At 37.1% G+C, this 13,057-nt stretch overlaps 1 protein-coding gene across 12 annotated transcripts in view; it reads left to right on the forward strand.

Moving 5' to 3' along the window:
- Nucleotides 1–13,057, forward strand: part of BTRC (beta-transducin repeat containing E3 ubiquitin protein ligase) — a 204,639-nt gene that overhangs the window by 77,282 nt on the left and 114,300 nt on the right. For 8 of the 12 annotated variants that reach the window (XM_009245710.3, XM_063727038.1, XM_063727039.1 and 5 more), the window contains 1 exon segment: nucleotides 781–888. The exons of the other annotated variants lie outside the window; for them this stretch is intronic. In XM_009245710.3, the coding sequence (XP_009243985.1) occupies nucleotides 781–888 (108 nt within the window). 12 annotated transcript variants of the gene reach the window in all.

Below are 13,057 nucleotides of genomic sequence, written 5' to 3' on the forward strand. Positions count from 1 at the left end.
CTTTTCTCTCTCCTTTCTCTCTGTCTCTCCTTTCTCTCTGTGTGTGTCCCTGTCTCTCTTTGTTGTTATTTTCCCTTCTGTTTGGGTTTTTTCTTCTTCCCACCTTACACCCCCCACCCCCCACAGACCCCAATCCATCTGGAAAGATGAAGAGGCAGCTGCTATGGTAACTGTGCATTTTGGTTAATGAATAGCAGACTAACAAGATACATAAAACATACGCAAACTGTGCAGAGTTTGTTGCTGTTAAAGCCGTAGGGATACAATACTGTTTCTTTTCCTTCTTTAAAAAAAAACAAAAACAAAAACAAAAAAACCCTCTTAACTGTGGTGTTTTGTTTTCTAATTTACCATTCCTAATATTGTAATGTTTCTGAGAACTCCTCCTCTTTCTGCTTAGTCTGCACAGTATTACACCCTGTGGTGAGTTTATGGGAGCTGAGTTGAGATGCATAGAGGAAAATAATCGATCAACTGGATTAAGAAGTAAATTTCCTTTAGACTGATACATAGAAGAATAGGGACAACATTTTTTTGACTAAATGTTTGGTTTTTTGAACGATAACTTCTTTTTTTACCTCCTTGCCTTTTGGCCACTACTGCCCCTTTTGGGTTTCTCTCTGGGGTTAAAACCAGTAAGCAGTGTGTTTCTTAAAGATGTTTCTATCATAAATGTCAGCTGCAACTGGAATATTGCATTCAGCCAAGCCTAAAAAATTCCTGTAATCTGTGCCATCCTGTCTCATACTGTCCCATCTCATAGTTGTCCTCTCTCTGCAGTGCTCTATGCCCAGGTCTCTGTGGCTGGGCTGCTCCAGCCTGGCGGACAGCATGCCTTCGCTGCGATGCCTGTATAACCCAGGGACTGGCGCACTCACAGCTTTCCAGGTACTTTCTCTGTCTCTGTGGGTTATTTGCGGGCATTAGTGTATGTGTCTAATTCATTAGTATGTGCCTCCTCCTTTCCCATGCTTTACTTATATTCATCTTTTCTCCTTCATATTGCCTGTATCTCACATCACTCAGTACTCCTTTAATGATTAGTTTATAATGTAGATCCAGACTGATCCACTCTTAAGACATTTTCATCATGATTGGTTACAAAAATTGACATAGTACAAGCTTGACTGTTGGCTTTCAGATCAAGTAGAACTATGATAGTGAGTTATCTCAATAAATAGCAGTTCAATATGTAATATTTGCCTGGACCTACATAAAGCCAATTAGTATAATCAATCAATTAATTACAATCAGTTTCCTGAACATTTTCTTATTTTTTTTTAAATGATTACTCAAAGTATAAAGTGCTCTCTTCAGAGTATCTTCTGGTAATTATACTACTAAGTATATATTTTTTATAACTGTTTTATTTATATCTTGATTAACGTTTCTAATTTCTAGGTGGAAAAACATTTGAGACCTTTAGGTACAGTATTCACCTTGAGACAGTCTAGCTAGTGTTACATGAATTAACAGATTCCAGTTCCCCTCAGCCTTTCTTTCTTTTTTTTTTTTGTTGTTGTTGAGATGGAGTCTTGCTTCATGGCGCAAGCTGGAGTGCAGTGGCGTGATCTCAGCTCACTGCATCCTCCGCCTCCCGGGTTCAAGCAGTTCTCCTGCCTCAGCCTCCTGAGTAGTTGGGATTACAGTTATGTGCCACCACGCCTGGCTAATTTTTGTATTTTTAGTAGAGACGGGGTTTCACCATGTTGGCCAGGCTGGTCTTGAACTCCTGACCTCAGGTAATCCACCCACCCTGGCCTCCCAAAGTGCTGGAATTACAGGGAAGAACCACCGCACACAGACCCCGTCAGCCTTTCTTAGAAGCCAGGATGTCAGTTCCAGGATGTGCGAGAAACTTATAGAGAAATAATGTGGAAAATTGTAGACAAAAACGTAGGAAAGAGTTTGGTGCTCATTGCTTACAGATTAGGGTACCATACATGATTGTTTTCTTGGCTGAGTCTTATCTACGTACCTCAGGTATTTGGAATTTGTGTTTAGCATTTTATAGTAATACACGACAAATTAGTTTTTATATTAATATTTGCCTGCTTTTAACCTCTTGTTCATATCTATTTAGAAGAATTTCAAAGATAGGCTATAAGTGTCAGAATGCTTGTGACTAAATTTTAGCTAAAAGAGGGGAACTTAGGTTTTCCACATTCCTATCCTATGCTAAGAGTTAATTTTTAATGATACTATTTAGTGATCATAAAGCTGGAGATTTTCATTTTTCCTTTACAAAATTTAATATCTTAAGATTTTCAGTTTTCCTTTACAAAATTTAATATTAAACTTCCTTGGCTTATACTATGAGATACAATATAGTGTAAAGCATGCAGGTTCTAAAATTAGCTAAATCAAGTCTGAATACTGTCTTTGTCACTAGTGGTATGATCCTGAACTTATTTCCTTATCTGTAAATGGATACTATAGTAAGGGCATGCAGTGATGGTTGCTGCTTTTATCATGATCGTTATAAACATTATTGCTATTATTGGAGAGTAATTGATATCCTGAGACTGCTTATTTATTTCAAAGCGAAATATCTTTTTTTTTCTTTTTTTTTTTTTTGAGACAGTCTTGCTCTGTTGTCCAGGCTAGAGTGCAGTGGCAGAATCTCGGCTCACAACAACCTCTGCCTACTGGGCTCTAGTTATCCTCCCACCTCAAACTTCCGGGTAGCTGAGACTACAGGCACACGACCACACTTGGCTCATTTTTGTATTTTTTTTGTAGAGATAGGGTTTCACCATGTTGTCTAGGCTGGTATTGAACTCCCCAGCTCAAGTGATCTGCCTGCCTCAGCCTCCCAAAGTGCTGGGATTACAGATGTGAGCCACTGTACTTGGCTATATCTTATATTTTTAACTACATATCATACTGACAAGGTTCTGCCATTGAAGAATCCATAGTCTAGTTTGTTTTTTTTTTTTTTTTTTTTTTAACCTTTTCGGTGTTGCAGTTAGTTTAGGCGATCTGCAAAGTCTGAGGGAATTGTAGTGCCTAAAAGGCTGCTCCTACTTCAGAAACTAGTTTCATGTTTAGAGGCCCCCACAACCACTCTTAGGTTTGATAACTTGCTAGAAAGGACTTAGAACTCACTGAAAACAATTATACTCACGGTTTATTACAGGGAAAGGACACAGGTTAAAATTAGCCAAAAGAAGAGACACATAGGGCAGAATCTGGGAAGGATCCAATTGTAGAACTTCCTGTCATCCTCTCCCCGTGGAGTCATGGATGGCATTACTGCCTCCCAGCCACAGTGTGTGACAATACTCACAGAGTATTACCAGCCATGAAATTTACCTGAGGCTTTGGTGTCCAGGTATTCACTGGGGCTCTATCACATACTGCTCACATGGCAGACCTCTAGTCTCTTATTTCCTCCTGGTGTTGCAACTTACAGGTATGGTTTAGTGCCCCCAACATGAATCACATTGGTCCAGTTGCTAAATCTCTCAGGCAAGCAGAGATACTCTCACCAGACAAGAAGTTCCAGGGGCCCAGAGACCGCTTTCCAGTAGCCAAGAGCAAAGGCCATTCCTTTCTGTGGTGAAGAGTAATTCTTCACTACACAGGGGTCATGGATCTCTTTGGGAATCTGATGAGAACTATTGATCTTGGGTATTTGGCAACATTGTGTTGAATACTTTACATGCGTATATAGATGTTTATTATATTTCTATTTTGTGAAATGATTGAGAGCTATTAAATCACATAATTCTAAAAGTGTAATCTCCCAAGCTGATAAATTCTAGGAAGGGAATGTTCAAGGAGCTGTAAGAATATATAAAAGAGGGACCCAATCTAACCTGAAGTTTGAGGTAAAGAAGATCAGATAATCAATGTTTAAGAGCTGAAGGATGAATAGGAATTAACTCGATAACAGGGAGGAATGGAGGAGAAGGAGGACATTTCAGGCCTAAGGAAGAGTCATTGCAAAGGCCCCAAGAGCCAGTGAGGCTTGGTGCATTTAAGGACCCTACTGAAAACAAGACTGTTGTTTCAGAGAATAAAGAGAAAGGGGAAAATAGAGTGAGAAAAGACTGGGGAAGCTTGATCACTCAGGTCTTATGGGCCATTCAAAGTATGTAGTTTAGTCTTGACTCTAAGAATAGTAAGTCACTGAAAGGATTTAAGCACAAGTTTTACCTGATCTGATTTGCATTACTCTGGCTATAAGAAGATGCATTTAGATATGTTACTCTGGCTATAAAAAGGATAATTTCAGTAGTTGAAGAGAGAGATGATGGCAGCTTGGTTTTGGACCCAGGATCTTTAAATTCTTAAAAAATTATTGAGGACCCCAGAGTGCTTTTGTTTGTATGGCTTATATCTATTGATATTCACTATATTTGTAATAGGAATTAAGAAAAAAATTTAAATATGCTTTAATTCACCTAAAGACTATAATAAACCTGTGGCATATAATGCAAATAACATTTTTATGAAAAATATATTTTTCAAAAAAATTAAGACTACTGTATTACATTTTTATGAATCTCTTTAATGTCTGGATTAAGAAAAGACAGCTGGATTCTCATGTCTGCTTCTGCACACAGTCTATTGTGGTTTGTTATTTTGGTTGACATATGTGAGTAATATCTGACCTGGCATAGGTATATAGTTTGAAAGGGAAAGATATTTTAATACCATTTTCAGGTAGTTGCAGTTTCTTGAAGATTAGTTGCAGTATAGTATCTGAAGCCTTATCAATGAACTTCCTCTGTTATTGTATTAAAATCCATTGGTCTCAGTTTTTTTCAACAAATTGTGCTGGAACAATTGGATATCCTTGTGCAAAACAATGAACCTCAACGGTTATACTGCACTATATACATAAATTAATTTGAAATGGATCATAGACCTAAATGTGAGTTAAAATGTATAAAACTAATAGAAAATGATTAACAAAAATAATCATTGTGACTTTGGGTTAGGCAGAGATTTCTTAGCTAAGACACAAAAAATATGAACCATAAAAGAAATAACTGATAAATTGGACTTCATCACTGTTTAAAAATTCTGTTTTTCAAAAGACACTTTAAAAAAATGAGCAGGAACCAGGTACAGTAGTGCATGCCTGTAGTCCCAGCTACTCAGGAAGCTGAGGCGGGAGGATTGCTTAAGCCCAGGAGTTCAGGGCTATATTGCCTGTGAAAAACCACTGCTTAAGAACAGCCTGACCAACATGGCTGAAACCCCGTCTCTACTAAATTTGCGTTTTTAGTAGAGATGGGGTTTCAGCCATGTTGGCCAAGCTGTTCTTAAACTCCTGTCTTCAGGTGATCTGCCCATCTCGGCCTCCTAAAGTGCTGGAATTACTGGCACGAGCCACTGCACCCGGCCTCAACAAGATTATTATTATGTCTTACGTAGCAAAAATGGGCTTATGTACTGGTTTTATCCTATCAATTCAATAATTTGTTCTCTGTCAGGTTCAGCACACGCAGGTGCTTGATAATGCTGGCTGACTAATAGGCAGAAACTGGATTTGAATCTAGTATCTTCTGTGCCCACCTACTGGAATTACAGCAGTCCTAGTGCATTTGCATCCTTCTGGTTTAGGTTTTCTTTTATTTACCTAGGTTTTTATTTAGGTAAATTATTTACTTAGATTTTTATTTAGATAAAATTTACATACAGTGAGATACATAGATCATAAGTGTACTCTTAGGTGAGTTTTGACAAATATATACTTTTGTGTAACCTTCAATTTCAAGATACACAACAGTTTCATAATCTGAGAGAGTTTCCTCATACTCCTTTCCAGTCTGTACCCATCCCCCATATGCAATTACTGTTCTGATTTGTCACCAAGAATTAGTGTTGCCTATTCTTGAACTTCATATAAATGCCGTCGTATAGTATATATTCTTTGTGTCTGTTTTCTTTCAATCAGTATGATGTTTTTAAGATTTATCCATGTTACGTATATCAGTAGTTCTCTTTTATTGTTAAATATATTTCATTATATTAGTACACCACAATTTGTTTATCCATTCATTTATTGATAGGTATTTGGATTGTTTCCAATTTTGGCCTATTATGAATAAAGCTACTATAAACAGTTTTGTATAAGTCTTTTTTTGGCATGTATTTTTATTTCTCTTAGGTACATGTCTAAGAATGGAATTTGTTGGGTCATAGAGTAAGTGTATTTTTAACTTTAAAAGAGACAGTGAAGCAATTCTTCAAAGTGGTTGTCACAGTAGGAATACCCATTTTTACTAATATTGACAAACATGTTTAATGAAATGTCTCATTTAATGTAATGGCTTCATGGCTTTTTTTTTTTTTTTAATCATTGGATTCTTTTAGTAAGTTTGAAGCATCTTAAGTCAAAATTCTTACGGCAATAAAGAAGAAGGAGCTATGGAGTCATTGCTGAATTTGTCGGATTATTCCTAGTAGCTCAAATTGAAACCACAGCATTGAGATGGTTTGAAAACTAGTGACAGGGAAGATGCTGAAAAAAGTTGTTAGAATAAATTCTATGGGATTATGTTTAGTTTGAAGATATTTTTATTTTCATCATTCCATTGATTTATCCTGGAAAGTGTATGAGTGATTAGAAGATTTCTGTTGATTACCAGTAGATATATTTGATGGAATCATTTGCTCATTCCCAGCAAATGGTGATCCTATAATCTATAATATTAAATGAGAATGAGCAATAGAGTTAAAGTAATTAAAAACAGCTGAGTAATTAAGATTCTTTATTTTGCTTTAGATATTGAAAGAGAAGAGAAATGAAATTCTGACTGTAAGAATATAAGTAAGGGGCCGGGCACAGTGATGCACGCTTGTAATCTCAGCACTTTGGAAGGCCAGGGCTGGCGGATCACCTGAGCCCAGGAGTTCGAGACCAGCCTGGGCAACATAGTGAGATCCTGTCTCTACAAAAAATTAGCTGGGTGTGGTGGTACTCACCTGTCCCAGCTATCTGGAACGCCAAGGTGGGAGGTCAAGGCTGCAGTGAGCCATGATTGCAACACTGCATTCCAGCCTGGGTGACAGAGTGAGACCCTGTGTCAATTAAAAAAAAAAAAATCTATCTATCTATCTATATATATAGATTTATATGGCCCTAGAATACTTTAGGTATCAAGTATAACTAGTAATTTTAGGAAAATCTTGAGCTAAGTGAAATATTAGCTAGGGTTCCATGTCAAAGGTTGAAATTATATTGAATTCAGGAGAGATGTTGTATTTTATTACTTAAAAATGCTTACAAGTCTACTGAATTTTACCATGTACAAAGTGAAATGTTAAAATGGAACAATACTAGGAAAATTAAGCATTATTCATTATATATGGAAAACTTAATTTTACATTTGAGATTTTAGAGGAATATGGATTATCAAATTGAATATACATTAACACCCAAATTCTATTACAAAACAATACTATAAGGAAAATTATCCTGTGACAGAAATGCTTCTCATTCTGTAGCTGATACCCCCTCTATTGTATATGAATAATTTCAGTGTAGCACAATTTCTGTATAATAAATGTAGTTATTTTTATGTATGTGTTAACATTTGACTTGTATTTATCCCAGCTACACCCTTCACCTTAGGGGTTTGCAGGGAATGACAAATCAAACATGTTTTTATTTGTTTGTGCAGAAATTTTTTGTTCTCCTAATAAAATGAATTATTGTTTATTATGCAATATATACGTCATTTGGTAAATATATAAACAAGAGTATCACCCACATGCCTTCCACTTTAAGATAATTATTGCTAAATTAACATGTTAGTGTCCTTTGATCTGGAATGACTTATCCATCCATGTGTGCCTGTGCGTGCACACACACACATGCCCAAATAATGGTTTCGTTTTTAAGTATTTTTATTACCATTTAATTAAATTAGGAGATATACAATTAAAACATTTAATATTCATTGTAGAAAGTACAGAGAAGTAGAAAGAAGGAAGGATTTTAAATGTCCTCCCAGAGATTACCATTTCAGTGATACTAGTAATTTCTGAATTTCACCTATATCATATTGCTCAAATTCTACATTCATCATCTGGTAATACTGATTTTGGTCACTGTTTATCTCATAGATAGCTGCTCACATCTTTTTGAATTGAACAAAGTTTGAATTTGGCTTATATCTGACCACCACCTCCCTCTCATGTAATTGTTAGTCATTTCAAATTTTGCAGTTCCCCAAAGGTGCAGTGTTCTTTTATATATCTGTGTCTTTGCATATACCATTCTGCTTACCTGAAAAACCCCTCCACAAACACCTGTTGTCCCTTACCCACTCTCTGCCTTTGTCTACCTAATCTTCAAGATTCAGCTCAAGCTGAGCTAGAATTAAAGTCTTCCCTGATCTTTATCTTCTCTCTCTTAAACTAGTCAGAGGATCTGTGCCCAGAGCATGCATGGAATTCTGTGCCCTGTAAAATTGACGTGAAGAAAAGGAGTATTCATTTTCGTACTTGATTCTTTAACAAAAAATTCCTGATTGGGTCTAACTTTTTACGTGTGTTGGATTAGATGGTCATATACAGAAGGGAAAGAATAGCAATATAAGTCTTCTCACGCCTGTAATCCCAGCACTTTGGGAGGCCAAGGAGGGCGGATCACAAAGTCAGGAGATTGAGACTATCCTGGCTAACGCGGTGAAACCCCTTTTTACTAAAAATACAAAAATTAGCCAGGCGTGGTAGCGGGCGCCTGTAGTCCCAGCTCCTCGGGAGGCTGAGACAGGAGAATGGCATGAACCCAGGAGGCGGAGCTTGCAGTGAGCCGAGATCACGCCACTGCACTCCAGCCTGGGCGACAGAGCAAGACTCCGTCTCAAAAAAATAAATAAAAATAAAAAAAGTCTTCTCATTAGCAATATAAGTAATCTAATTTTATGTTTTTATGTCTCACACATACACATACATATATACTACATTATGTCAAATTAGTAAGTACAAAGCTTTTGTATATGAATTTAAGTTTTCTATTTAAAAGAAAGTACATAATTAGTTTTACCAAAATATAGTTGCTACTGTTCATTGTAGCTTCTACCCTTTATATGAGCCATTGTTTGGGGGAGTACTTGTTTTGTTACTGGTAATAAACTACAAGGGAAATTTGTAATATAATATTAGTATATTTCCCCTAGATTTTTAAAAAGCAGGTCATTATTTTTTTAAGCATTTCAGCTGCGGCACAGTGCAATCTTTTGGGGAGAATTGGTAAAATGAGGATAACATGAGTACAGGATTCCAGCAGCTTGAAAATAACACAATATTTGACCAAAATCTCTTTTGTATTCCCTACTCTGGTTCAATTCCAGTAGTCCTGGAAATGTGCCTATGGACTATTTACAGTGAGATTATAAAACTGAATCATGATTTTGGTGAATAGAAGCCAGAGCATGTGGCTACAGCACCCCAGCTGGCAGTAAGCTCTCCCTAGGTTTATGAATGTAGTTAGATGGTCCCCAACTGTTTACAAGACAGCAGAGGTGAGATCTTTGATTGACAAGTCAGAAATGCATTAGATCATTCTCTCTGCCAGTCTCTGGTTCATGCTGTTAAAAATGTCAGCCTCCAAGTTTGAATGGCAGCCTGAGGGCCTTAGAAGCTTTTTGTTTTCTGAGATGGAAACACAAATTGGATGTGCGCCTGAGTGCTTCATCCTGGGCTGTAATTTCATCTTTTAGCTAAGAACCACAAGGTACACGAGCAAAGCACCCTGTAAACAATAATACTGTGGAAAAAAAATAAACAAGGTCGTGTTTCTGGTACGTTGATCCGATGGTGTCCTGACCTCTATCACGTTGAACATCTCCACTCTGATTGTTGTTCCCTTTGGCATTACAATGAGAGAAAGAGAGACTGACATAGGAAGAAAAGATTTAAAGTTGCAGTGTCGTTGCACATTCCTTGTATTGGCTATGAAATATTGAACTGTCAGAATGTGACACTTGGTTTTTTAAGCAACCTTTCTTGTTTGAGGTGTTTGCAGTTCATTCCTTTCTCCCCCATTTGTCTGCTTTCGTTGATAGGGTTGGAAGTAGTTGCCTTAAATGCATGAAAAGGGACAGTGTTAAAGAGAAGTGGTGCTGATGGAGCCAAACAAACTTAACACTGGAAAATAAATGCAGGCTGTGGGGCAAAGGAGATAAAGTTGGGTTAGTGTATTATTAGTAGTGGAATTTATGGAACACCCTATTGTAAGGAAGAATCAGGTTAGGTCCCAGTTCTGTTTTTGTGGAGGCAAGAAGTTGGGAAGATGGTGTTGGGTAAAGAGATTCAGTGACATAGTTTGTTAAACTGATAGCCTACTATATGGCAGTATTGCCAGGCCAATCAAAATTCACCCAGCTATTTTATTTACTGCTCTTATTATCCAGTGTCTTTAACAAGTGGTCAAATTATAGAAGACTTTAAAATTTGGGGAAGAAAAATATTTTTTTTAATGTGGAAAACGTGTATTTATAGTAAGAAAGCTCATTAGGTAATGTGGAAGAAACATTATGCTTATATTAGTCCAGCTTATGCCAAATGAATGGAAAATCTTCCTTGTAAAAGCCACCATATATTTCTTGGAAAATATTTTGTAGTAATAAAATGAATTTTCTATTATGTTTTAAATTACATCTTTTTTTCAAGCTATGAGTAGGAGTTTATAAATTACAATACATCTTAAAACAACATATATTTTTTTAAAAACTTTTTTCTTCTAAGGAAGCACTATTGATGTATGCTTTCATTTTCATCCATTTTGGGGCATTGAATTTACAAGTAAAGTTTTAACTGAGAATGAATGGCCTTTTGCATTTCTTCTGGAGTATGGAAAAGAGTTTGTATTGAAAGTTCCTCAATGGCTGGGCACTGTGGCTCATACCTATAGTCTCAATACTTCGGGAGGCTGAGGTGGGTGGATCACTTGAGCTCAGAAGTTCGAGACCAGCCTGGGAAACATGGTGAAACCCCATCTTTACCAAAAATACAAAAAATTAGCCAGTCATGGTGGTGCCAGTCTGTGGTCCCAGCTACTCGGGAGGCTGAGGTGGGAGGATCACTTAAGCCTTGGAGGTGGTGGTTGCAGTGAGCCGAAATCATATCACTACACTCCAGCCTGGGTTGACAGAGAGAGACTCCATCTAAAAAAGAAAAAAAAAAAAGGCAACTATTTAGCTTAGCCCTCTCCTCTGAAAATGTGAAAGGCAAGAGCTGTTCTGCATCAGTCCAGTGAAATGCACTGGAAAAATGGTGTTGGTAATTCCTGCTTTGAGGTCATGCTAGAAAGAGAGAAGATAATACTTGTAAAATATAAGTCCTGCTCGTTTGTAGCCAGATTTTTGTCCTTACTTAAAAATATTGTGCTCAGAAAGTAATACCAAAAGGAGAGATGTTAAGAACTAGTTATTGTTGTTTTTAAGTATTGCTCTGAATTTTTAAAGCATAAACATTGATGTAGATTTGCATTTAAGCTATGAGAACCCACTGTCTTGACTCAGTGGGGGAGTTTTCAAAAATCATTCTTGTAGAAATTGATTTCTCATTGGCTGATTTCTACAGGATGAATGAAGACAAACCATTTTTTGCAGTCTTACAAGAATAAGAGGAATGCAAGTGTTTAAGAAATGAGACTGAAATGTGCTTTTATGGAGTTCTCTAAATCTAGTACAAAGAAACTACAAAATTTCTTCTTGGTGTATTATGCATCAATACAGTGAAAATGCCTCACAGCTTATGGGCTTTTTACAACCACACCTTCACAATTAATGATTAGCTTTATTATTTAAACTCCAGGCTTGCCTCATGAGCAAACATCAGTGTATTCATAGAACCACAGAATTTCAGCATTGGACCAGACATCAGAGGCCATCTAGTCACATACGTCTCATAATATAGAAATCCTTTATGAAATGTGTTTGGAAGGGAGTCATCTAATCTCTCCCTGATCACCACCACTATTGGTGAATCAAACTTCTTGAAGCATTTTGCTTTTACTTTGTTGGTTCTACTAGAAAGTTTTTTCTTGGCCGGGCGTGGTGGCTCATGCCTATAATCGCAGCACTTTGGGAGGCTGAGGCGGGCGGATTGCCTGAGCTCACGAATTTGAGACCAGCCTGGGCAGCATGGTGAAACCCACTCTCTACTAAAAATCCAAAAAATTAGCCAGGCGTGGTGGTACATGCCTGTAACCCCAGCTACTTGGGAGGCTAAGGCACGCGAATCGCTGGAACCTGGGAGGCGGAGATAGCAGTGAGCCGAGATCACGCCCACCGCACTGCAGCCTGGGCGACAGAGTGAGACTGTCTCAAAAAAAAAAATAAGTGTAATAAGTCAGAATACAGTGTAGACACTTGTTTTGAACACACATGTTTTGAACACAATTTAAATAATGTAATTTAATTACTGCCTAAGATTGCATATACTTCTTTGTTTTGAATGATGGAAAAATTTCTAGGAACTTAGCCTGGGTTTGTTTCCTCATCTTTTCTTTGAAGCCAGAAAAGCATAGAAAAGCATATGTAAGCACTTTGACAAATGACATAATGTAGTGGCATATCAGAGTGGCACAGGTATTTTAAACCTAGCTCCAGTTCCTGAAGATGGTGAACATCTGCTTAGAGGTACTGTAGAGCTCCACAATGCACTAATTGAATTACTCTTTTCTGGAGTTGCCGACTGCACTAATTGAATTAGAATCTCTCTCTGTGTGTGTGTGTGTGTGTGTGTGTGTGTGTGTGTAAATGAGATAATTCCAACCTTAACAGGAGAGACTATGAGAGTCATGACTGATGGTGTGTACTGTGCTGCTATCTAATGGCAGCCTATGGAACTACTACATGGTCTCCAGGGAAGAGAAAATATAGTATGACCTCAGTCTAACCCCATCCAGTTTAGTTCAGAAGGTCCCAGGATGTAATTTTGTAATTCTAAATTGAAAAGGAAAGAATGTGATAAATTTCTTTATTAAAAATTAAGATATATTTTATTAGGCCTAAAGTTTTTAAGTACTAAGTTACAAATATTCAACTGAATTAAAAATTTCCTTTAACTGGTGAAAAAAAATTGA

This window comes from Pongo abelii, chromosome 8 (genome assembly GCF_028885655.2).
Source record: "Pongo abelii isolate AG06213 chromosome 8, NHGRI_mPonAbe1-v2.0_pri, whole genome shotgun sequence".
In the NCBI taxonomy this organism is placed as follows: Eukaryota; Metazoa; Chordata; class Mammalia; order Primates; family Hominidae; genus Pongo; species Pongo abelii.